The sequence below is a fragment of the Castor canadensis genome, chromosome 6 (assembly GCF_047511655.1).
Source record: "Castor canadensis chromosome 6, mCasCan1.hap1v2, whole genome shotgun sequence".
NCBI classification, from domain to species: domain Eukaryota; kingdom Metazoa; phylum Chordata; class Mammalia; order Rodentia; family Castoridae; genus Castor; species Castor canadensis.
In genome coordinates this window covers 80,960,909-80,988,369 of record NC_133391.1, presented here as the reverse complement: position 1 = coordinate 80,988,369, position 27,461 = coordinate 80,960,909, and the positions used below count along the sequence as shown (strand labels likewise).

At 36.9% G+C, this 27,461-nt stretch overlaps 1 protein-coding gene across 12 annotated transcripts in view; it reads right to left on the bottom strand.

The window, feature by feature from the left end:
* Positions 1-27,461, bottom strand: part of Fam13b (family with sequence similarity 13 member B) — a 107,873-nt gene that overhangs the window by 48,318 nt on the left and 32,094 nt on the right. For 8 of the 12 annotated variants that reach the window (XM_074076943.1, XM_074076942.1, XM_074076940.1 and 5 more), the window contains 5 exons: positions 26,909-27,121; positions 24,528-24,705; positions 24,084-24,222; positions 16,134-16,294; positions 706-747 (listed from right to left, as the gene is read on the bottom strand). In XM_074076943.1, the coding sequence (XP_073933044.1) occupies positions 706-747; positions 16,134-16,294; positions 24,084-24,222; positions 24,528-24,705; positions 26,909-27,121 (733 nt within the window). The remainder of the gene's footprint in view (positions 1-705; positions 748-16,133; positions 16,295-24,083; positions 24,223-24,527; positions 24,706-26,908; positions 27,122-27,461) is intronic. The other 4 variants (XM_074076944.1, XM_074076948.1, XM_074076950.1 and 1 more) reach the window with 1 other exon arrangement.

Below are 27,461 nucleotides of genomic sequence, written 5' to 3'. Positions count from 1 at the left end.
TAAAACCCATGACAAGCAAAACAAATTACTATGGTATCTAAAAGGTAAAACAAAGCATAGAAATAAATACATAAAAGGACACATAATATGGCTTAAATTTAAGTGGTATTTGCCCAAATAGATGATCCTATGCAAATCAATCATAACATTGCTGCTATTTCTACAGTGGGAAAGATAGGCTGTTCCAGTAATTCTTCACTATACAAAAAGCCATTTACAAAGATTTCTCAAAGCTAAGTTTAAAAGCTGGAATAACTTATGAACACAGCTAAATAAAAGAAACTATAAGAGCATTACTCATATTTTAAAAGTAAACCATTAACACTTTTGAGTTATTTCAGGGAATCAAAAAGATCAACTGGAGAAAGCTCATAGTGGCACATGACTAACACCTGCACTCGGGAAGCTGAGGTAGGAGGATTTTGAGTTTGATGCCAGCCTGGACTACATAGTATGACTTGTCTCAAAAACTAACTAACTAAATAAACAATAAAAGAGGCAAAGAAAAAGAAAGCTCATCTTTATTTAATTGTATTAATGTAAGGTCTCTTCTTCATTTGTTTCTAATACAAAAAATAGTAACCAGTTGACTGCCTATGCACAATCTTTCTTCTAAAGACAGCAATAAGTACATGATTTTTATCTTTACAGTTTAATGATGTGTCAAAATCTTAAAAATTTAACTTCTGTAACTATATTACTTACTCTGCAGAGGGTGGTAAGATGCTGGTGGGAGATATATGGGCACTGGAATAAAAAAAAACAAATCAGCTTTAAAACTTTTCAATACTAGCTGGGTGCCAGTGGCTCATGCCTGTAATTCTAGTTACTCAGAAGGCAGAGATCAGGAGGATCACAGTTCGAAGCCAGCCCTGGACAAATAATTCACGAGACCACATCTCGGAAAAAAAACCATCACAAAAATGGGCTGATAAAGTGGCTCAAGTGGTAAGAACACCTGCCTGGCAAGCATTGAGGCCCTGAGTTCAAACCACAGCGCTGCCAAAAACAAAACTTTTCAATACTAAGTGACTGAAAAATATACTAAAAAACTGCCACGTTTGCATTGCACATGACAAGTTTCATGTTTTTGGTTACATATCAGGTTGCAGATATTTTCTAAATCTTGTTGGTACAAGTATCAAATATTAAGAAAACTGACTTGAGATAACATATCATTACAAAGACCATAATTTTAAAAGTATTTATTGAATATTTATTAGGGGCTAGAAGTGTGACACACATTTATCTCAACAGCTCTCAATATTCTAGGAGTTATAACTATTTCCCCCTTTCCACAAAACCGAAGCTCAAAGATGTTAATTAAACTGCTCAAATGTACATACCCCCCCCAAGGGTGGGGCCCCCTAAACCCCTGCTATTAGGAAAGATGCCCAACTGCCTTCTAAAAGTTAAAAAATGTCTAAAGACAACAATAATACACAAGAGCATAGCATAAACATTTCTAGCAGATTATGATTATAATTTTCTTAAGAAACTACTTTTCACACAAATAGGCATTTAAAAATATGTATTAGGCCAGGCTCCAGTGGCTCAAGCCTTTAATCCTAGCTACCCAGGAGGCAGAGATCAGGAGGATCACAGTTCAAAGCCAATCCAGGCAGATAGTTCTCAAGACCCTATCTCAAAAAAAAACCCATCACAAAAATAGGGCTGGTGGAGTGATTCAAGGTGAAGGCCCTGAGTTCAAACCCCAGTACCGCAAAAAAACAAAAAAGTATTGGGGCAGAGGAAATGGTATATGAAACTACTTCACCTGGCACTCACTTGGAGAAACACTGACCTATTTCAATGCCAGAGGAATAGTTGCCTTGGATTTAAGTGAATAGTAGTATTAGCAGTTCACGAATACAGGTTAAGTTTTTTTTCAGTCATCTGTCAGATAAGAGGTAAACTATGACATTGTATGTGTGGGCACATCTGACATCAGAGCTACCACTTAGTCACAAGAAGGAGAACCCTTGCACCACTTACCTATACATCACACCTATAGCTGCCCTGTTATTCTTTAAATGTAAATTTAGCTCTAAAAAGATCCTCTAAATAATGTACAAATAGCCAGGCTCAGTGGCATACAAATGTAATACCTAGAAGGCAAAGATAGTAGGATCATGGCTCCAGGCCAGCCTGGACAAAAACTGTTAGCAAGACCCTACCTCAAAGAATAAGCTAGGGCTGGGCACAGTGACTCCCATCTACAATCCAAGTTACTTAGGAGATAGAGATCGGGAGGGTCATTGTTTGAGGCCAGCCAGATCAAAAAGTCTGGGAAACCCCATCTTGATCAATGGCTGGGCACAGTGGTTTGCACTTATCATTCCAGCTACTCAGGTAAGCACCAACAGGAGGACTGCAGTCCAGTCCAGTACAGGCATAAAGTGAGACCCTATCTCAAAAAGTACAAATGCAAAAGAGGCTGGAGAAGTGGCTCAATGGGTAGAATGTCTGCCTAGCAAACGCAAGATCCTGAGTTTGACCCCAATGCCACCAAAACCAAGACATATTAGCATCAAACTGCACAAGTGCTTTATCAGACAACAGTCAATGATCATATTTTGACACACTTTACCCTTCCCTACCTATAAAAAAATTGGGGGACTAGGGGCGTAGCTCAGAGAGGCAGAGTGCTTGCAAGAGTGAGGCCCTGGGTTCAATTCCTAACACAACAAAAAAATAATTATAAAAATTTAACTGCCAGTGTTATGTATGGATGAATTAATTAATCTCAGCCCTAACTGCCTGCATGCTAATCCTTTAAAGGGAAGTGCTTAAGAATGTATTTAAAGGAAGTTTTTTGGAACTTCATTTTTAAAATTAAAAAAAAAAAAACAAAAAACAGGGAGAAAAATCATGTGAACCTGCATAAAGAAAAGTGTAATCATCCATCTTTTTCTAGTGGTTTCATGTGAGCTTCTCTAGAAAAAAAACCAGGAAAGATAAATGAAGCTTTCCCTAAGAGCTTTAATGTCAGCTAGGGTCTTTTTATGATATTTTGCTGCAACAATCTATTGCTTACATTTTAAATTTAAATTTCAGTTATGAGTTGCTACTTAATTATACAAGTTAAATTTTTATGTGGTTATACTTCCTTGGTAACAACAGCAATCTCTACTCTAATAGAGAGTATTTTTCTCTTGAGAAATATTCATTTTATTTTTAATAATGAACTGCAATACCCTGACAACATAGTATATCCTGAATCATGTGAGGAAAATTTATAAATCAAACACCATTTTCTTCACCATTTAATTTCTGATTTGTAGTAAAGCAAAAACTTAATCTTTTATCAAGTTCTAAAAAAATTCAAATTCCCAACTACTTAACTCCATTAATCTGTTACTAAAGTATATCATGTTTTAATTTTTAACTGACCTTATATCCTCTGTTCTTTCTCAAATATGCCACTGTTATTATTTATTTTCTCAGAAGAATTCTCTCACCCTTTTTGTCAGATTACCACAAAAATGCTAATATATAAAGATATGAGATATTTCATAAAGAACCAAAAAAATAGAAAAAAAAACAACCTGAATAGAAATGCAAATTTAAAATAATGAATAACAGAATATTTTTTGCTGATGTTAAGATGTGGCAGGAAGGCACGGTGTGGGGGGCGGGGAAGAAGGGAGATAAGGAGTGCTACAGTGAAACAAAGAAAAAACAAAGTTGGGGAATGTTATCCAAGGTAAGACCACAGAAGGGTCACCTCGCCCCAGAGGTTAAAGTGGCCAATGAAATAGCATGTGATTATGTATGGGACAAGCTATACCCCCCCCCCCGCCATTTCTGTAATTTGCTCTAAATGGTATATAAGGAAGGCCACCTTCCTTTGTTCTCAGGGCTCAGCCTTTGGACTCGAGTCTGCTGAGTCACTGCCAGCCTATTTAATAAACTTGCTTCCCAAAAGCTTTGGTGACCCCCTCTCTGTCTGAGCCCTCCTGCAACATTTATGGGGGCTTGTCCGGTATTTGGAGGGCAGTGTTTTCACCTCCTTGTCACTGGCTCAAAATCCCCAAGCCTGCCAGAAGGCCACCCCTGCCAGGCACCACCAGACCATGTTGAGTCAAGGCAGGAGCCTTTCTCCCAGTAAGCCAAGGAGATGAGCTCCAGTTGCACAAAGGAACCCAAAAAGGCTCCAGAATCAACTTGGGAGCCCCACTCATCAGACTGGTGGCAAGAACCTGGGTTTGAATTCAGGCCTGCCTCAGGAGTCTGATCAACTCCCAAAGACACCCAAGTAACCCCCCTTTGGAGTAAAACTGTGTCTTTCAGGTTCAGGGAGGGGGTGGAAATACTGTGCTATGTGAGAATGTGTGAAAGAGTGAGCCTGAGGCATAGCCTGGCTACAAAGCAAGTGCGGGTTCCTTGGTGAACTCATATGGTCTAGGGTGAGCCCTAACATGGCCTCCAGTCCAGGGCTTATATAGACTCACTACAACCAAGAGACACCTAACCACCCTCTCGCCCTCCCTCCCAGGGAAGCACCCAAGACAGACAAAAGGAGTGGTGTTATTTGTTTTCCCATGTGCCAGAGAGGACCCCTTACCTCCTCTCCACACCCCTCATCCCTTCCGTTTCTGTCTCTATCTCAACATCTGGCAAATGGGAGAATTCGGAGGAGGTCAGAGTAAGAACACCCCCTAGAGTGCATGCTTAAGAACTTTAAGAGGAGGATTTAATGGAGATTTCAGGGTCAAGCTAACTCCTAGCAAGCTTAGGACCGTCTGTGGGCTGGACCAACTCAGGAGGATTACATGGAAGGAACTCGCCTCCTTCTCTCCCTTTTGTGAAAGGCAGGATATAAGGTTTCCCGTAGATTTGCCAGAATACTGTCAAATACCTTGTGTTTCACCTGCCACAAGGACAAAGTAAACTGGGCCCTGAGAGGAAACAGGTCATCTGCTCCATTCAACCCCCAAGACCCATCAACAGAATAGAGAATTTCTAGGAGCTGCACTTTTCTGCCAGATATGGATCCCTAATTACTCTCTCTTGACAAACCCTTTTATGAAGTCACAAAGTGGGAAGAATGGGAACCCATGGTATGGGGAGAAGAGCAAGAAAAGGCCTTTAAAGAAATCAAGAGGGCACTCACAAACTACCCTGCTCTGGGTTTGCCAGATGTGATGAAGCCCTTCTTCCTACATGTACATGACAGACTAGGGACAGCTGTAGGAGTCTTGACCCAGCTTCTAGGTTCCTGGCACCGGCAGTGACCTATTTAATCAAAGCAACTTAATACAGTTTCCAAAGCCTGGCCATGCTGCCTGTGTGCCCTGGTGGCCACTGCCATCTTGGTGGCAGAAGCAGACAAACTCACTTTGACACAAGAGCTCACAGTCCAAGTTCCCCACTCTTGTTTTGACTCTCATGAAACATAAAGAAAATTATTGTTTAACAAACTCCTGAATGGCCAAATATCAAAACATGTTATGTGAAAACCCACATATCCAGCTTGGGGTTGTTAAGACTCCAAACCCAGCCACCCTATTACCAGTTGATTCAGGCCCCCCGGACCATGACAGTTTAGAGGTTATGAATGAGGTGTTCTCCAGCAAGCCAGACTTGACTGACCAGCTTATTAGTCACTCAGACATTAAGTATTTCACAGATGGCAGTAGCTTTGTCCGGGATAGCACACGTTTTGCCAGATATGCAGTAGTGACTCTGGACATTGTCAGTGAAGCACAACCACAATGATGGCTAGTCAGAACTCTGCACAAAAGACTGAGCTTATTGCTCTCACACAGGCACTCCAGATCACTGCAGGAGTACGAGTAAATATCTAAATCTAGCCATCATTAACATTCATGTCCATAGATTCCTATATAAAGAAAGGGGGGCTCATTAACTCAGGAGGAAAAAGTGTTAAATATGGACAAGAAATTCTGTAATTACTAGAAGCTGTATGGGCCCCTAAGCGAGTAGCAGTCATGCACTGCCAAAGGCACCAGAAGTGGGAGACAACAGCCGTTCAGGGAAACCAAAAGGCTGATAGGGAAGCCAAGACAGCAGCCCTCATAGGAAGACAAACCTCAGCCTCACTGACAGCTGCCTTGTTCCCATGCCACTTACCTGAATGGGACCCACACTGTACTTCACAAGAACAGTCTTGGTTTGAGACTGAAGAAGGACATTTTCTACCAACCAGATGGTGGAAATTTATTGATGGCTCATTGTCATCCTGACTCACTGACTCCCACATTTGTCAAGCAGTTCCATGAAGGAACTCACTCAGGCCAGACAGCTCTTGAGACCACCCTGGCCCAATATTTTTATGTCCCCAAGCTCTCCAACATAACTAAAACAGTTTGTGTGTCAGCAACAATCCCCAGCGGGCCAAGAGCACCACCCCAGGTGCCAAGTGCTGGAGGAATTCCTTTTGAAGACATGATTGTGGACTTTACTGAGATGCCACAGGCCAGAGGATGTAAATATTTGATGGTGTTTGTCTGTATCTTGTCAGGATGAGTAAAAGCCTTCTTCACTCTGAGAAAGCCCAAGAAGTGGCCAGGTGCCTGTTAAAAAAAATCATCCCTCAATTCAGAATACCTGTGTCAATAGGGTCAGACAATGGGCACTGGCCTTTGTGACTGAGGTACAGTTAATGGCCATGGGAGGAAAAAGAGCTAAACCCAGAAAAACACTTTAATGAAACCACTCTCCCTAGCCTCAGGGAGAGTGTTTGGCTCCTAAAAACCTCTATTATTGGGAATTACTGTATCTCCTGTCCAAAAGGCCAATTCTTCATCCTGGTAGGGGACTTGACCTGCTTGGGACAAAGTTTTATAATGATGCTACTCAGGAGACTCAGTGGTGAGGGGCTCCCAGTCACACAGAGCCCCTACCTCACTTGCTGGATAACTTCCCTATGCTTGCAATAGCCTGAAATAATCTAACCACCAGCACAGAGTGGTGGGCGCCTAAGGGCTGTCACCTTGAGCCACTCCACCAGCCCTTTTTTGTGTTGGGTATTTTCAAAAACAGGGTCTCACAAACTATTTGCCCAAGCTGGTTTCAAACCCTGATCCTTCTGATCTCTGCCTCCTGAGTAACAAGGATTACAGGTGCGAGCTACCAGCACCAGGCTAAGAAAACACTTTTTAAAACTCTTTAACAAATCAATAGGAAAAAGACAACCCATTAGAAAATTAGTTAACAGACCTTGAACAGGCATTTCACAAAAAGAAGGAATTGGCCAAGACATGTATATAAAGTGGGAATGTATTTTTCATAAAATGACATACATTATATATCTACCATTATGTCCATACATTATATACCATGTTAGCAAAGATATGAAGCAATGAGAATTCTTACACTGCTAATACAAATGTAAACTAGAATGGGCAATGGGCACTTCTGAAAATAATCTGGTAATATTTAAAGTTGAATACATGTGTATATCTTTTTATGTACATGCACATATACACCATTTCTGTATAAGAATGTACACAGTGATATTATTCATAATGATCCAAAATAAAAACACATTATATAAAAACAAGTTATGATAATATTAGTCCTAACAATCAAAAAGTTAATCCAATTGTCTATCAACAGTAAAATGAGTAATGGTGTAATCATATAATACAATACAGCAACAAAATTAACAAACCACAGTGATGTGCAACAGCAGATAATCTCACATTCAATACTTGGTAAAAACAAACAGACTAAAAGCTCTAAAACACTCATGGAAGCAAATAAAGCCATAAAGTCAATGTAGGATCATTTTAGTAGAGAGGGAGGGGGTCAGATTTGAGAGCTACTGTCAGTGTTTATTTCTAGATGTGGAAGGGGGTTACATGGATATTTGCTTTATACCAACTTTACACATTTATGTCTTTTTCTGTAAGTAGGATATGTTTTCCAATTAAGAAGGAAAAAGCAGCTTTAAGAAAGGTAGCTTCCAAGGTCCTCTCCGCATACATCTAAGGTAAGGCCCAAGAGTCAAAACATTTAACGAACATGAATGATGGTTCTTATCCACACTAGTGTGAAAAACACTAGCCTAGATCTATATCCTGCCTCCAAAAAGACCAAAATTTAATAAAATTTCCAGATATTCAAAGGAGTTAAAAAAAAGGTAAAAGTTCTGATGGTTTTATGTTAGATGGATGGGAAGAGATCTTTTTGCTTCCTACTCCTTTTAAATTATTACTGGAAAACACAAGTGTATATAAAATTAGTAATTAGCAAGCTAGCTTATTAGCACAACAGTAAAGAATCCTTAACCATAAAGTCTATGCTGAGACAATCAAATGAGTCTTTCAATAAAGAATCATTTAAAAAAAAAAAAAAGAAAGAAAAATTATTTGAGTATTAGTAAAGACTTCTCCCAAAGATACAGCAAAATCTGACAACCCTTTAAGAGTCAGATTCCAACCCCAAGTCTACACACAAAATTGATTATACACTTTGTTCTCTGAGCTGCTAAAGGACAAAGAACTAACTTAGCTTTTGGATTTCCCAAGAATTTAATTGTTCTTTATTTTCAGAGGTCAGCCAAGTTCTGTAAGTAAAAGCCCTCATGCATAAACCAGGGCCAATATACACATACAAATGGCTTTTTTTTTAAATGTAAATAATAAGGGCTGGCAGAGAGGCTTAAGTGGTAGAGTGCCTGCCTAGCAAGCAACCCTAGTACCACTGGGAAAAAAAAAAAAAAAAGTTAACAATAGCTATTTGTCTGCAGCTAAACAACACAGCAAGGGTGTGATTTCTGATTAATAAAGATACAAGAAAAATAACTGCTAATTGATGTCAGGCCAAATTACTTAGGTACTATATACCACCTAAAAATGCCAACTGTATTTATTAAACCTCCAGACAAGGAAAGCCAGACTAGGACAAATAATAAATCACAAAAGACAAACAAAAAATCATCATACAAGTACAATGTTAGACTATAGTCATTCCTTGCCTTTTCTCCCTTCTGCTGTTAACTCTATTTTTAAATCTACCTACACTCTCTTCTTGAGAACATAAAACTAATCTTAAAATCATTTAATTCCAATCATTAAATTTTTATAATTCAAATATCATAGAAAACTTATTTTTAAACTATTATTTTAATTTCCCAATTATAAATATTTAATGTTACAAACAGTATTTCTATAAAAATGGCTCAGCCTCCATTAACTTTAAGAAGGATCACTTTACATGTGCAACAGAGCCTTGCAAGTCATTCTAAATACCCTTGTCATCTTCCAACAAAAACATCAGGGAAAGATTTCACTTCACAGAAACTGATGGTGATAGGCTTATAAAGACTGCTGAGCAATTACCAGTGCTGAGTCCTCCTGAACAGAGCAGTCTATACTCTGCAGCCTATACATAAGCAAATTGCAACATGAGGTCACTACTGGCAAGGTAACCAATCAACACTCCACAAATTTCATTCTAAACCTTTGCAACTTTTCAGGAGGTGAAGAAAATTTTCAATCTGGCTAAACTTGCAACAAAAATATTTAAGCCTACTACAGCATGTGTTAAAGGCTTGGTCCCCAGGGTAATACTATTTTTAGTGACAGAACCTTCAAGAGGTGGAGGTGGGGACTAATGCAAAGTCCTTATGTCACTGGGGGCATGCCCTCTAAAAGGACTGTGGAACCCTGGTCTCTTCCTCTTTTCTCTTTTTTCCTAGCTTATGAGATGAACAGTTTGCTCCACTACATGCTCCACTACCATGAAGTACTATATTGCCAAAAGCCCAAAGTCCTGAGGCTACTCAATCCTGGGCTGAAACCTTCGAAACCATGAGCCAAAATAAACCTTTTCTCTTTGTAAGTTAATTATCTTAGATATTTCACTATAGTGACAGAAAGCTGACTAATACAAAGCCCAGTATCACCAAAAAAGTACATAAACCATAGAAATTAGATCTGGGGAGTGGGGAGAGAACCGATTCCAAAACATAAACACAAAAACAAAAATCACATATCCCTTTAAAAACAAAAGTAAAAATCCTTTCTTCACTTTGCTCATTAATTTGGGAGTCCTCTATACCTGTGACAAGAAAAATACTAACAAAGAAAATACAATCTAGAGACTGTAAAGTCCAAGATGAAGGCACTGGCAGATTCAGTATCTGGTGATAGCCTGTTCATGGACAGTCACCTTTTTACTGTGTCTCACAGGGCAGAAGGGGTGAGGAATCTCTCTCAGACCACTTTTATATGAGTACTATTCCAAATTCATGAGGGCGCCACCCCAAAGACTTAACCATCTCCCAAAGGTCCAACCTCTTGTTCTGTCCTCTTGAGGATTGGATTTCAACCTAGGAATTTAAACATTTAGAACATAAAAGCAACAGATTAAAGGCAGAAGATAATATGAGAATCCATTAAGCCAACTGTTAAAGAGATTAGCAAACATGTAAAAATAAAATATTGGCAAGGAAAGTACAAAACCTGGTTACTTTACATTAAAAATATTTTACTCTCACATACAATGAGTTTATTGTTAGTTTAAAAAACTAAATAAGGAACTGGGAGCATGGCTCAAGTGGTAGAATACCTGCTTAGCAAGTGTGAGACTGAGTTGTTCAAACTCCAGTACTGCTTAAAAAAAAAAAGAGCAACAACAAAAAGAAACACTAAATAAAATTCTCAATCACTCAAACACCAGAGGCTGGTGATATAGCTAAGCATGAGCAAGATCCTGAGTCCAATACCTAGCACAAATCAACAACAATAATAATAATGACAATGATGATAATAAACACCAATATAACCCAAAGAAACAAGTTCTTTCGGGTCTGTGTTAGTCAGTCAGCTTTGTGTTGCTGCAACAAAATACCTGACACATAAGCTACTAAAAGACAGGAAAAGATTTATTTTGGCTCACAGTTTCACAGGTTTCAGTCTATAATCAGCTGGCTCCATTACTTTTAGGCCTGTAGGAAGGCAGAAACATCATGGAGGAATGGTGTGGCAGAGGAAAGCTGCCTACCTCAAGATAGCCAGGAAGCTAAGAGGAGTTAACAGGAATGGACCAGGACTAACATAAACCCTTCAAAGGCATGCCCCCAGTAACCCATGCCCCACCTTCCACAGTTCCACTATCTCCTAAGTCTATTCAAATCCATTCAAATGGATGAAACCATTGATCAGGTCAGAGCCCTCATGATGTATAAACATCTTCATGGCCACACACACACAGGTATGCTTTACTACTCTCCTAGGCATCTCTCAATCCTCAATAAGGATCACAATCAAGATTAACTACCATTGGGTCCTCAATTATTAATCATATAAGGGAGCCATATAACCTAAAAAAAAAAGAAAATATTGAGAACCACTTATTGAAAACCATTAAAGGCAGAAGGAACTGACTAATTAAAAAAAAAAAAGTGAGGTCAAGAAGTTATATTTTAGTCACAAAAAGAAGTGTCCTTCTAAAGCACAACTCAGCAAAGAAATATTCTCAGTAGTTAAAGATGCTCAGTTTTAATTTCTAATATGGTAAACAGATACAAATCACATTAACAAAAGTTCATTGGGAGACAGACGTCAAAAAATTTGAGAGTATAAATTTTGAGACCAAAAAGTTTGAGAACTGATAGTTCAAGCAGTGATAAACATCACTAAATGTTTATTTCCCTTAGGTTTCTAACATATCTTCCTAGGCTACTTCTGAAGAGAACTAGCCAAGATAAAGGTAGAAAAGGTGGGGTAGTTGCCAATGGGGTGGGGCAGTCTGTCTATACAGAATGTTACAATTTATGAATTTTTGGCTTTCAGACCAGGAATGGTGACACACACACCTGTAATACCAGTCTGGGTTACATAGTGAGATCCTGTCTCAAAACAAGACTCTAGCTCAAAAACAAATACAATTTTGGAGGTATGGGATCAAGTGGTAGAGCAGCTGCCTAGCAAGTGTGAAGCCCTGAGTTCAAACCCCAGTACCACCAAAATTAAAAAATACAATTTTGACTTTTATTATAAATAAAACAGGGAGATATTTCAGAGATTTAAGCAAAGGAATGAAAATGATCTGACTTAAGTTTTTGATTTTTTTTTTAAAGGGATATGTAATACTAACAAAATCAACTAAACTACCCAGGCATAGTGGTATATCTAATAATTCTTTCTAAAAGTGCCTGTTCTAAACCTTGCATACATGTTCATTACTTCATTCCACTTCAGCTTTCATTTGTTCATCTTTTATTAAGCACTTATGAAATAGCATGCATTTTTATTTACTTTACATCTATATACCACAACCTTCAGTCTCTAAGTCCAGCTGCAAAAAGCTGCAAAAAGTCACTGAGGATGTAGCTTAGTGGGTGCTTGCTTAGCATTCACATGGTCCTGAGTTTCACCCCCAGCACTGGGGGGAAAAAACTGCCAGAGTCAAGTACCAGTGGCTCATGCCTACAATACTAGCTACTTGGGAGGCTGAGATCAGGAGGCTCACCGTTCCAGGCCAGCCTAGACAACAGAAGTTTGCATATCTCATCTCAATGGAAAAACTGGACTTAGTGGCATGCATCTGTCTTCCCAGCAAAGCCTGGAAGTGTAAAACAAAACTGTGGTTCAGGCTAGCCTGGCCAAAAAGCAAAACCCTGTCTCCAAAATAACCAGAGTAAAAAGGGCTGGAGGTATTGGTTAAGCAGTAGAGTGTCTGCCTAGCAAGTGTAACCCCCAACTTCAAACCCCAGTATTGAAAAAGAAAGAAATGCAAAAATAGATGATTAAAAAAAAAAATTTAAGCCAGGTATGGTGATACACACCTATAATTCCAACACCCAGGAGGCTGAGGCAGAAGGATCACAGTTTTTGAGGCCAGTCTGGGTTATGTAACGAGACTCTGCCTCAAAACAATAGAAAAAAAGAAAAAAGAAAAACCCTGAAAAATAAAGTACTTAAATTCTATGGCTGTTTCTACATCAACATTTATATAAATAAATAAAGCTCAATTAAAAATCAGCAAGTTAACTCAACTATGATGAATGTAAAGAGATTTATATGCCTGAAAAGCACTGTTTTAGTTATTAAAGTAACATATATCACACAATAAGTAGTCCTTGTACCTTTTAATCTTTGTGCAATCAGTCAAATCTAAAATAAAAGAGATGTATAAATATTAACCAAAATACATAAATATCATCACTAAATCTGAAAGACCACGGTGATAGACACATTGGATTGTGCTGCCCAATACCTCTATCCCCTTCTTTTTTTTTTTTTTTTGCAGTACTGGGGCTTAAACTCAAGAGCCTCAGCCCTTTTTTGTGATGGGTCTTTTTCAAGATAGGATCTTGCAACTATTTGCCCAGGCTGGCTTCAGACTGTGATCCTCCTAAGTAACTAGGATTACAGACATGAGCCACCAGCGTCCAGCACTATCCCCTTCTTTTAATACTAGTCCACTGTTTTCCTGGGAAAACTAACTCCTCCTTCCCATTTCACAATATTGTGATAGACACATAAATTACAATGACCAGTTCTACACTGGCCAAAGGACAGACCATCCAACTCAATTTAGGGCACATCCTCTCCCCACCACCCTGCAGAAATCTGATCTTCAGCAGAATGACTAATAGGAGAGGAATTTTCATAGCAACTGTCACATGCTTAAATGACCCTCTATTACTAAACTCCACAAAGATATCCATGCTATTTTTGTATTTCCTTTGATTCTGAAACCCATCTTTCATCTTTATTAACAAATTGCCTTTTCTTTTTTATTTAACCAGGGTCTATTTCTATGACATGTGCTTTAAAAATTCTGACAACCACTAAATCATTAATGAATTCTAAAATAACTGTGTTAGAGGAAAGAAGGATCTATTACAGAACCAGCAGATGGTCAAAGGGAAGAAATTACAGTATTTGAAAAAATATTCAACCTTGCTGGTAACTAATAAAAATACTCATTAATGAATTCCCTCCTTTAAACTGGCACTGTTGAAAAAAAGTTTCTGCGATGATAGAAATTTTCTACATCTGTATTGTCCAGGATACTGAGCACTTGAAATGTGTCTAACACAACTGTGAAAGTAATTTTTAAATTTCATTTAATTTTAATTAATTTGACTTTAAGTACAAAAGTACTAGTAGACTTACTGCAGAACACAGCTCTACGTTAACAAAATAATTATATCTACTGTTTCATGTTCTCAAGAAAGCATTACTAGTAGCAATATATGGGTCAAGTCCTTCAAATAGTCTGGAAATATTTATCAAAAACTATACAAAGGCTCATTTTTTTTGAGGCTAATAAACATATCAAATTAATACAAAAGAAGAAAAAAGGGCCAAAGAATGAAAGGTTTTTTTTTTTAGTAGCAGTATAGTGCTAACAAACTAGGTGAGAACTCAAAACGTCCCAAGAAAGGGGAAAGGGGGTAATAACAGTCAAACTATAAATACCTTACTATATAGTTAATACATATCTCAACACATAATTAAAATATAGTTGAGGTCATCACAAATAAATTAGAAGGCCATGTAAACACAAAGAATATCACAAACAAAATGTTAAATCATACAAGAGACCAAATAAACACATTAGATAATATATCATAATCATTTCTGAAGAAGTTATATATATAATATAAAGATCAGGGGGTCTACAGAGAAATGTAGTTGTATTTAGCAGTATATATTTTAAACTACTTCCTAACATTTCTAAATGACGTTGGACATTTCTTCCTTTAAACATTACCAATTTTGTTTTATTTTTTGATGCTATTTCCCAGGATGGTCTCAAATTAGTGAAATTCAAGTGGTTCTCCCACTTCAACCCCCAAGAAGCTAGAACTACAGGACTCAGGCCACTCTACCCAGCTAATTTTCTCTTTCCTTCCTCTCCTTCTTTCCTTTTCTCCTTTCTTTTCTCTCTTTCCTTACCTCTTTCCCTTCCCTCCTTTCCTTCCTTCCTTTCTTTTGACACAGGATCTCACTATATAGCCCAACTTAGCCTGAAGTTTCCTATGTAGCCCAGGCTGGCCTTGAATTCACGATTCTCTTGCCTCAGTCTCCAGAATGCTGGGATAACAGATATAGACCACCACACACAGCCCATCTAATTTTTAAATGACCTTTTACTTTCTGACTAAAATTATCATTTCCTCTACTTTTAACCAACAGAAACTTAATGAATGAAAATAATCTAGTAGACTATATAGCTTTGACCTTCTAAATAAAAAGGGTTTGTAAACCATGAAGCTTTACAGGGAATTAACACAGAGCTATATATGGGCAAATTCTTGAATTCTCTACAGCTTCCTAAACAGTATATTCAATGATTTCAACTATTTGCTGGTATAGTGTCTCCAGGCTACCACATTTTTCAAATTTACTCAGTATGTCATATATATACTGTCACTTTATACATGAAAAAGAATAGAAAGGGTTGAGGATGTAGCTCAGTTGTAGACTGCTTGCCTACCATTCATGAGAACCTGTGTTCATTCTCTAGCATTGACAAAAAGGAAAAGAAAAAGAAAAAGAAAGGATTGGAAAGTGCTACCTTAATGGATTAAGAATCTCTTTTACACCCTTGGTTCAACCCAGTTGCAGCCTAGAAGCTAGAAATGAAGTCAATTCAGCCATGGAATTACATTCTGTAGCAGTTCTATCTCCAAAGGTTCTAAAATTTTACCTAGCCCAATTAACAAGTGAATAAAACTTTTAAGGGAAAATATATATAAAGACAGGGTGTGGTGGCACACATTTGTAATTCCAGCACTCAAGAGGCTAATGCAAAAGATCATGAATTCCAGGCCAGCCTGGGCTAACTGAAACCCTGCCTCAAAAAAAAAAAGGCTTTAGGGGGGCGGGGCGCCGGGTGGTGTGCGAAACAGGTTCTCACTTTGAAGGTCAGGCTACCCTTGAATTTGAGATCTTCCTGCCTCAGTCATCCAAGTGCTAGGATTATAGGAATGTGCCACCATGCCCTGACAAAAAGGTTCTATTTTTTTCAAGAACACAGTAACTGAAAATACTAAGATCCTACTTTAAAATTTCTTCTTGTTCTTTTTTATATTTAAATGTCAATCTTTCACATATAGTTATAACTTGTGTTCAGTGCTTCAGACAGTCTACATCTACAATGAAATGCTCAAAAGCTAAAGTTCATTCAACCAAAATAATTACCTTGTTGATGCTGTAACACTACTTGATTCCAGGATGTTTTCTGTCATCCTTAATTGTACCATCTCTGGCATGTTATTTGATTTTTCTGCACCCTCTTCTGGAAGTTCTTCTATGTGTTCTAGCTTCTCATCCTCCTCTTCTTCCTCAGATAGCTCATTAACCTTAATAAATAAAAGGAAACCCAAAACTAAAATTTAGTGAACTGTTTCTTGATATATCATGAACATAAACAACTAATTTTTTTAATTCCTCATTTCCTAAGATCAAACTATTCCATGAAATAAGAAACTGTCAACTTTTTTATATCAAAATAAAATTATAAGACTGGGGGTATAGCCCAATAGCAGAGCACTCGCCTAGCATACGTGAAGCCCTGGGTTCAATCCCCAGCAGCACTGCAAAAATAATAAAAATTAAAAAATGAAGAAGAATGAAATCTTATCATTCGCAAGTAAATGGATGGAACTGGAGAACATCATGCTGAGCAAGGTTAGCCAGGCTCAGAAGACCAATAATCGTATGTTCTCCCTCATATGCAGGCTTTAGATCAAGGGCAAATACAGCAATGTGATTGGGCTTTGATCACATGATAAGGCAAGAGTACACAAGGGAGGTATAAGGATAGGTAAGAAACCCAAAAAACACAATAGTATTTGATGTCCTCAATGCAAAGGAACTAATGCAGAAACTTTAAAGTGACAGAGGCCAATAGGAGAAGGGGATCAGGAACTAAGAGAAAATGTCAGTTTGAGAACAATCAACTTAGAATGTAACACGTAAATACATGGAAGCAATGCTAGGAATCTCCCTGTATGGCTATCCTTATCTCAACTGCAAAAATGCTTTGTCCTTCTTATTATTGTTTACACTCTCTCTTCAACAAAATTAGAGATAAGGGCAGAACAGTTTCTGCCTGGAAGAAGGAGAGGATGAGGTGTAGGGGGGGAGAAATGACACAAACATTGTATGCACATATGAATAAATGAATAAATAAATAAATAAAAATAGATAAAACTGTAAACAAGACAAACATAACATTCTGAAGCAGAAAGCGGTAACAGCGTTAGGACATCAGCAGGAATGTGAATAAGATTGCAAACTATTAAAAGGCCTGCACACTGCAGTTAACATTAAGAAACCTTCATTTTCTAATGAGTTTTGTAAGTCTACAAGCTACAAAAGACTTCTGATTTATTTCTCCAGTTTCCAGGTACATTAAGCAACTCATTTTAATACAGAGTAAGTATGAAAAATGTAAGGTGCAAAACATTGTCTTAAGTGTTAGCTACGAGCCAGTGCTGGTGACTTACACCTATAATGCCAGCTAGCTAGAAGAGATAAGGAGGAGAGCGATTCAAGGCTAGCCTAGGCAAACAGTTTGCCAAGACCCCATCTCCAAAACAGCCAGAGCAAAATGGACTGGAGGCATGGCTCAAGTGGTAAAGTGCCTGCTTTATAAGTGCAAAGGCCTAAGTTCAACACCCAGCCCTGCCAAAAAAAATACTTATGCTTTAGAATTAAAGTTTAGAAATTAAAATTTTAGAATTAAATTTTGAAATAATATTAAGATGTTTATGAAGAAATGGAACCCTATAACAAGAAGAAATTTTTATGTGGTTTCTTCATTCCTTTTCTTCTAAGAAATTTATTTCTTACAGCTCTGGAGGCTGTAAAATCCAAGATTGTGGAGTCATAACTGTGAAGGCTGCCCTTTTGTTTTGTTTTCTGTTTTTTGAGACAGAGTCTTGTTATGTACCCCTAGCTGGCCTTGAACTTGCAGTCTACCTGCCTCAGCTTCCAAAATTCTGGGATTATAGGCATGTCCCACCACGACAGGCAGAAACAATGTTTTAACCATTAAATACAAGATTACAATAATCTTTCTGGTAGGGGATATAAAATATCCTCCATTTATCCAACTGGATATATTAAGAAATAACTAACAAGGGGGGGGAAGGGAGGGGGTGGGGGAAGGGGGGGAGAAATGACCCAAACATTATATGCACATACGAAATTTTTAAAAAATAAAAAAGTAATAAAAAAGAAATAACTAACAAAAAGACACTAATATACTTGGGAAGGAAAACCAGTAAAATACTTTCTGTTTGGGTTTTCTTTTCTTTTTTTTTTTTTGGCAGCACCAAGGAGTTTGAACTCAAACTCTCACACACACTTGCTAGGCAAAATGCTCTACCATTTGAGCCATACTCTCAGCCCAGTAAAATATTTTCAAATGAGAAATATTTTCAAGTTATACCAAAAAAGAAGTAAGTCTTAATACCTTTCAGACATCTTGTGGAGGGGGGCAGTACTGGGGTTTGAACTCAGGGCCTCACACATGCTAGGCAGGTACTCTATCACAACCCCAGTTCTTAATATCTTTTAAAAATTAATACTCATCATTAAAGACACTAGTACTAGCTGAGAATGGTGGCACACACCTGTAATTCCAGAACTCCAGATGGTTGAGGCAGGAGAATCTTGAGTTCAAGGACAGCCTGATCTACATAGTAAGGTGGGGTGGGGGCATGGGAAAGGGGGAAAGAGGGAGAGAAGGAGGACAGGAGGAGGGAAGGAGGGAGTTCGAAACCCCAATACTGCTTTAAAAAAAAAGTATAACTATAAGTAATTATATGTTAGATTCTATCACATTCCTAATCAATAAATACAGATTGTATACTTCAAAATATAGAAGTTAAAAGCCAGACTGTACAGGCAGAAAGACCTATAGTGACACATCCCTTCTAGTACCTATCTCAGGCAACTTTTCCAACTTTTTCCATTTATAGTGTAAATAGAGATGCTATACTACTTACCTTACAGAGCTGGTTGAAAGGATTATATATATAATATACATATAATTCTTCAGCAGTGTCTATAGCTACCATTACAACAGGAATTAATATACAGCATATATCCTAGTTTCTACATGTAGCACCATTTTTATAATGATAAAACGAAGAGGATGTATGAAAATCACTAGTAAGATGGGTCACTCATTCATTTACAATAGTCAATGACCTCAATTTCGGAGTATATACAGCAGGTAGTTTAATTTGTTCTGCTTGCAAATGCAGTCTTCAACAATTCCATAAAATAGTGACAGAAAAAAACTAAAAATCTTTGGTCTAAGTGGTTATTAGTCAAGAAGTAAGATTTATACACAAAGGTGAAAATATCAGATGATGGGTCAGTTTTTAAAGTTTATCAAATTGAGAAAGAACCTTCTTCCCCATCTATGTACTTAACTAATTAGTGAAAGTCAAGACTTAAGCAATAGCCACCTAATAACCTACACAAGAAAATAATTGGCAAAAATGTATGCATTGTTTTCAGAAGTATAAAATGGAAATTATTGTAGCTCATTAATAAAAGCTTGGGCACAACTACAGAATATCAAAAGGTGGTTTTTGTGTATTTGTTTTTGGTGGTACTGGAGTTTGAACACTCAGGACCTCATCCTTGCTAGGCAGGTGCTCAAAAGATGGTTTTTAAAACTGAGAATACTTATTCAGTCAACACACTTTGGGTATAAAGATAATATTTTAACATAAGTTATATCACTTTTTTAAATTGTTGTTTCTACAGTCAATAGCTCTTAGGAGCTATAAAAACCTTATACTCTCCTGTACTGAATATACCATATTCAATTTAACAAGATTTACATAAATTAATAGACATTCTCCAGTATTTTCGTCAATAATCAACTAAGATATGACATGAACAATAGCCTGTGAATTTTTCTTCTCCCCAGTCACTACTTCCAGGCCTCTTGAATCTAACTTTCTTTGTAAGAATGAACTCAATTATTTTGAGGAACAGTAAACATTAAGGACAGAGTAAGTAACAGATGAGTGCCTAGCTCAGTGATCTAGCCCTTGACTTGCATACTCAAGGTCATGGGTTCAAGTTCCAGCACTGCATAAATGAAAAAATAAAATGTACACAGGAATACTTTAAAAAAAAAAAAAAAGTAAAATGCTCTTTAACCTCACAGGTGTTCAACCACCTGAGTCATGCCTGAAGTCCACCTCCACGCTAATCTTCAAAAGTTCTTCCTGATCCTCTCCTTGTCAATTTGACCTGCTTATCAATACTCCATTCTGTTCATTAGTTATTTTAAATTTGCCCTATGTATGCAGCTGCCTCAGCTTTACTTATGGAAAACCCTCATCCATACTTACGTCTCTTCTTTCTCTGACTGCTGTAATTCCCTTCTCTAGGGCCTCACGAAATACCTACTCTCCAGACTCGTTTGTGGAAAATGCAGCTACCTGCCTTCTGAAACTTATAAAGAAATATAATTATCACCTCCATCTTCAAGCCATTCTACTGGATCCTTGTATTCATTTAAGATCCCACATAAAGTCCACCAGACTCTGGGTCATTTCTCAAATACTCCCTATTCATCATCTCCAACTATCTCTCTCATGCAATTAATAAAACTATCTACTACCCTGAGAAGGGTCTAACAACAAAATACTTGCATTAGAGGAATGAAACTCCAAGAAAAGTGCTATTAAAATGTTCCTTCAAATATCAAAATTAAGAGAAAAAGCAAAAACAAAAGCCAAACTTCACATTCACAGTTTAGAATTTGTACTTTTGTTACTTGAAACCCACTTCAATCCAGAAATTTGTAATTAAAATAGGTAAGAAAATAAATTCTGATAATTAGCAGCATGAGTCACTTAATTAAATAAAACTCACTTTCAGGACCCCATTATACTATTCTATATATTGGGCATATTCTGCTCAATATGCCAACATCCTCTTTTCCACCCATGAGGAATTCAATGCTACCTCCTCATATTTCTTAAATTATCATTCTAAATATAAAGCACAACATATTTTAAGCCAATTTTTCTAGTGCATAAAAAAATACAAAAATATTGTGTAATACATTTAAGATACAAATTTTAGCATACATCTGGTGTAATACATTTAAGATACAAATTTTAGCATACATAAGGAAGACACAGCAATAATAGAAACATCAGAAAATTACATCACAATATAAAACATAATCAAGGCATCCCCTTCAGATTTTAGAAGTGTCAAGATAAAAATCATTAAGCTGGCATCATCAGTTTTTTACAAGTCAAATCATCATAGAAGTGTAGAAAATCAATGATACAAGCATATATAACCTATCTGGGCTCTGGTGGCTCACATCCACAATCCTAGCAACTTGGGAAGCTACTAGCAACTTGGAAAGCTAAGATCTGGAGGATTATGGTTTGAGGCCAGCCCAGGCAAAAACTTCATAAGAACCAATCTCAACCAAGAGCTGGACATGCATGTCATCCCAAATTATGTGGGACTCTGAGATAAGGAGGTCTAGATCTAAATTATCTGCAAGCTGAGCATGGTGGCATATACATGTTATCCCAACACTCAGGAGGCAGAGTCCAGCCCAGGCAAGAAAGTTTTTGAGACCCCATCTCAATAGAAAAAAGCTGAGTGTGGTGGCATACACCTGTCACCCTAGTAATGACTGGAAGTATAAAATAGGAGGAACACAGTTCAGGCCAGCCTGGGCAAAAAGCAAGACCTATCCCAAAAATATTCAGAGCAAAAGGACTAGAGGTACACCTCAAGCATTGTAGCAACTACCTAGCAATCATGAAACCCTGAGTTCCAACCCGATACTGCCAAAAAAAAAAAAAGAAGAAAAAGAAAAGCTGAAAAAGGTATACTTCAAATATTAAGAAGTATTAGCAATACAAGTTTACAAAACTACAAAAACTCTTTAAAACAAAAGCTGGGCTATTCTGAAAGTAAAAATCCTATTCTCTTAATTCACATAATCAGATACAGGAAGTATCAGAACTAGTGAAAATCTGTATGATAAACTACCTTTCAAGAGATCCTGCTTGAAGTCAGATCCCAGTAATCCTAGCTACTCAGGAGGCAGAGATCAGGAGGATCAAGGTTTGAGGCTGGTCAGACAGTCTGAGAGACCCTATCTGTAAAATACACACACAGGGCACCCTCTCTTGGGACTGCCTCCCCTCCCCAACTCTGGGAGCTCAATTCTCCCACTTTACACTTTTCTATCTCAATAAACTCTCCCACATTACGCTTAAAATAACACAAACAGGGTTAGCAAAGTGGCTTAAGTGGTAAACAACCTGCCTAGAAAACATGAGATCCTGAATTCAAACTCCAGTAATCACCAAAAAAAAAAAAAAAAGACAGAGAGATGCTGCTTTATAGTCTCACAGCAAATGAAAGAAAGCCACCCAAATGTCCATAAATAAATAGTGTGATCATGTAATTTATCATCAAAACCTGGACACATCTGATAGTGATAGGTGGGACTACTAAATATTATACCAGATACTGATATAAACCAGGACTCCAACATACCACCAATTTTAAGGTTCTATCCTATGCAATAAGAACTATAAAGATGTAAAACTAAAAGAACATTCTCTCTACGCTCTAAAAGGAAAAAATATTCAAGATTTACTCTTAACTGATATACAAGAAGATACAGATCAGTATATACAGTATGCTACTTTCTTGTTTTAAAAAACTGAGAAAATATTTACTTGTATTTGCATTTTTAAAACTCTGAAAAAAAAAACAATGAGAGAAGAGCAGGGGAAAAGTGGGTATGTGTGAAACCAAGGCATTTTATCTTTCTTATTTTTTTTAAACCAGGTTCACTATTATCCATAAAAAAAAATAAAGTTAACAGCCCCACTCACACCCAAAATGTAAGTAACTTCATAGGTCTTAATGTAAGTTTGGTGACAACCACTTAAGCACAGAAGAAAAGCCTCCAAACAGATCTAAATCACAAATTCTAAACCTGCACAGTCTCAACTAGTACAGCTTTACAAAACATTGAAATTACAAAGCTTCAATATTCCCACTGCATAGAAGGGAAAGTATCTGGGGTTCTTGAACAGTTTCAACCATCAAGCAATAGTAGTAGCAACAAAAGATCATAATGTAGTTTCAGAAATAGATTTTAGAGCTAGCACTGTGGTTCAAGCACAGGAGGCCCTTAATTCAAGCCCCGTGCTAAAAAAAAAAAAGGATTTTAATATTCTAAAGTCACAGAATTTAAAAAATCATTTGCTAGCTGGGCATGGTGACACCACATGCCTGTTATCCCAACGCTCAGGAGTCTGAGGCAGGAAGATCATGACTTCAAGAGCAGACCAAGCTACACAGTGCATTTCAGGCCAGCCTGGGATGTACAGTATATCCTTATCTCCAAAAAAAAAAAAAAAAGATAAAATTATATGCAACCTAAACTATGATATCAAGATGCTTTCCATTGATGACAATGATTTCACTACTATATTAACCAACTGTTATGTTAGTTAAGAATAACTTCAAATTTCTAAAAAAGTTTGCATAGGGTTGGGGATGTGGCTCAGTAACAGTGCTTGCCTAGCATGCACAAAGACCTGATTTCAATTCTTAGAAGCACAAAATAAATAAGTAAATAAAATACACATTAAAGTTTGTGTTGGTATCCTCTACATTAAATTACTCACCCTTTGCCATATTCCTCTATATTAACACAATTTCTCTGCAAAAAAGTACAAAGTCTCTACCATATACTCTGACTCAGTTTTTCCTGGCCAAGAGTTTTTAATTCAGCAGCAGAGCACTTGACTAGCATGCTCTAGAACCTAGATTCAATCCCCACAACAGCCAAATTACATTAAAAAATAAGTGCCTTTTCCTATTACCCAAATTAAGGACAAGATGTTGTTGGGGTTTTTTTTTTTTTTTTTTTTGGGGGGGGGGAACAAACCCATACGCTATATGGATAATTACAATATTACTCCTGATTTACAACTATTAATCAAGAGAACCACCTCTAGTTCAGTCTATAAATTGTGCATAAATCTGTGTCAAGGCCAGAAGAGTATATTCTTTAAAACAAAAATTCTCTCTCCAAATAGAACTTTAAAATATTCTCACCTGTTCAGTAATTGAACTCAAATCATTTGATAAAAAATCTTCTTCATTCTCAAAAAATTCATAGTAGTTTTCCAAAAGTCCTGCCATTATCCTGCTCACAATTTCTTGTTCTTTCATATCTTCCACATCTGTATAAATGCTAAGAACAAGAATAAAAGTCCAAATTGAACTGAGTGCTTAAATTACAGGTAAAGTTAGAAGAGAATCTATGAGTCACTTAATAAAACTGAGCAATTTATGTCATCATTCTGTTCCTCAGTTTTCCCATCTGTAAAACCTACCTAATTTGTACCCTGTTCACAGCAGTGCTGAGAGGATTAATCAGATCTACTATAAAAAATAATGGTTCATCCAGCATCCTATGATCCATGGGAGACAATATAATGATTCTATTTCACAAATCCAATCTTTAAAAATTAAACAAGAATTTGTGAAACAACTTACTGGAAGACATCCGGACCAAAGACAGCAGCCAAAGAATTTGCAGACCAAATTTCTTCATGATGTGATGCTATGTTAGCTAAAAACCTACACAGAAACTTTAACAAACTGTAATTAACAGGTGGAAGCTGTTGCAAGAGGAACCTCAACTTTCTTCCAAATTCATCTTCGTTATTATAATCTATAAAACATAATGACAGGTTACCTTAATGAAGTAAAAAGTAAAGCTCAGATATTTTGCCAAGTTCACATTATTCCACCCACACCATTTTTTTACTGTAACAATTCAAAACCTCTTCACTTCCTCTACTAGAGGCCAAATACCTTAGGACTTTGCATTTCACTTATTAAGTGGGAGAAGTGTTGGAAATGGGGAGGTGGAGAAAGGAATTCAATCTCTCAATTTCTGAAGGTTGGTTTCCTTATCTATTACTAACTGGCCTCAATTCTTTAATTTTTTTTTTTCATTTCATCATACTGTTTTTTGCATGACTATACCTGTGTTTCTAAACTAGTGCCAACCAACTCTAAGAAGTCAAAATACATTGACATTGCCAGTCAATACAAACTACTAATGAACAAAATAGAGACACAATTCAACAAACTAATAGTATCAATAATAATTTTCCACTTCAATGAATGGAAAAACAAGGAATGAACAGTGCCCTGACAGACTTTCTTTCTTTCCCTAACATTCTAAAAAGAAAAATTAACTTTAGCATTATTACAGAACTAAATTAAAGAGTCTTTGGTTTTTCATTTGGTTTTCTCCTCTAAAATGATACAGGTTTCTTTCTTAACAAGTGAATTTTATCACAGAAGCTAGGCCTTGTGTTTGTCATGTTGATGAGTTTTCATTAACAGAAGCATAGCCTGTATTAACCAATGGATTGATGATGGTCCCACTTAGAAGAGGTAATTTCTTAGACGCACTCTCAAACTGAAGTAATTTATTTATTACTATATTCTATTTTGTAATTTTCTACAGGTTCTTTTTTTTTTTTTTTTTTGGTCATTTCTCCCCCCACTCTCTCCCTTACCCCCACCCCGGCCCCCTCCCTCTCCCCCCTACCCCCTCGCTACCCGGCAGAATCTACAGGTTCTTAAAATTAAGGAAAAGAAACTCTCTTTAAAAGGTATTGGTCAGGCACCAATGGCTCACACAATCCTTATTCAGGAGACAGATCGGGAGGGTCATAGTTTGAAGCCAGCCCAGGCAAACAGTTTGAGAGACCTTATCTCGAAAATACACAACAGAAAAATGACTAGTGGAGTAGCTCAAGCGGTACAGTATCTCACTAGCAAGCATGAGTCCCTGAGTTCAAACCCCCAGTACTGAAAAAAAAGAAAAAGTTATAGTCAAGCCGGTGGTGTGGCTAAAGTGGTAGAGTGCCTACCACTCTACCACTTTAGCAAGTACAAGGCCCTGAATTCAAACCCAGTACTGCCAAAACAAAAAACAAAGGTTGTGGACATCATATTGGCCAACTCTGCAAAACAACAAAAGTCAAAAAAGTGTACCAAGGGAGAAATGACCCAAACATTGTATGCACATATGAATAAAAGATAAAAAAAAAAAAGTGTACCAAGAAGGGATATAGTCATATTAGTTTAACTTAAAATTTAAAACAAAAATGACTTTTCTATACTTTGTAGTATTACCAACTGTCCATTCAAACGCACCAGTATTTTGATCTTAAAATTAAACAGTCCCTGGACTAATGTTTTTTAAATAATTGTGCCTGTAACTGGTAGAAAGTTAATTTTAATAATCTAAGTATTCTGTAAAAAACAGAAAATCATGTATATCAACTAAGAGCAAAATATAAGTATTACAAAACACAACTACTATACCATCACTGACTTACTTAACATACTCTCTACCTTTGTAGCACTTATCATCATGTGTCATATACATGTTTATTTTATATATATTTTATCATCTATTTCTTTCTACTCCCTTTAAAGTTTTAGCTCGAAGAGGACAGAGATTTTTTAACTAGTTTTGTTCAGTGTTGCATTCCCAGGAGCTGAATTAGCAAAATGAATACTCAATAACATATTTATCTATAATAAACAGAGAGAATAATCTTTGTTCAGAGATCTAAAAACTGTTAAAAGATAATGAACAAAATAAAATAAACAATATTCTTTTCCTCCTTCTCCTTTGCCTATGTCTTTTTGATCAATCATCAAAAAGAAAACAAGACTACAGGGATTCAAGAAGTTGCTATTCCCTTGACTACATCATATAGTCAAAAAGAACAAATGAGAAAATATGAAATTAATCTCTGAAATACTATGTTACTGATTACATGTCAAGATTTCTAAAAGGTAAGGACTCTAAATTAATAATGACAATTGATTAAGAATCAAATTGTTACCTTGAGAAAGCTGCATCAAGTGAATATGCAAACTGCCAGGAATAACAGGTTCAGGAAGTTCTTGAAGGAAAAACCTAAGAAGACTAATAGCTGAGGGAACATCTGCTTCCTTAACCAAATCCACTTCTTCTCCACTGTCGTATCTCTGCCGAAGCCACTCCACTGTCTCAGCATTTCCATTGACTTGAAAAAGTCCTTGTTGCTCCAGACCTCCTACATTAGTTCAAAGCAAAAATTAAGCTGCATTTTCCATTACTTGACCACATATACTCATTCTTTAATCAACTTAAAATACTTAAACTTTTGGAAAGCCTTTCTTGGCTCCCCAGATTTGGCTAAAAACCTTCAAATTACTCATTTAGAAACGTATTATCTCTGAGGGATATTCTATTTTATCCCACCCTTTATATCCATTAAAAATATTCCTATTACCCCCACTAAAAATGTTCTAGACTGGGCAACTGTTATTTCTAGGTATGTGAATTTAAGTAAAAACATACTAAAGCCTTAAAAAGAATTTTTATCATTTTTCATGTTTTGCACTTTCATATTA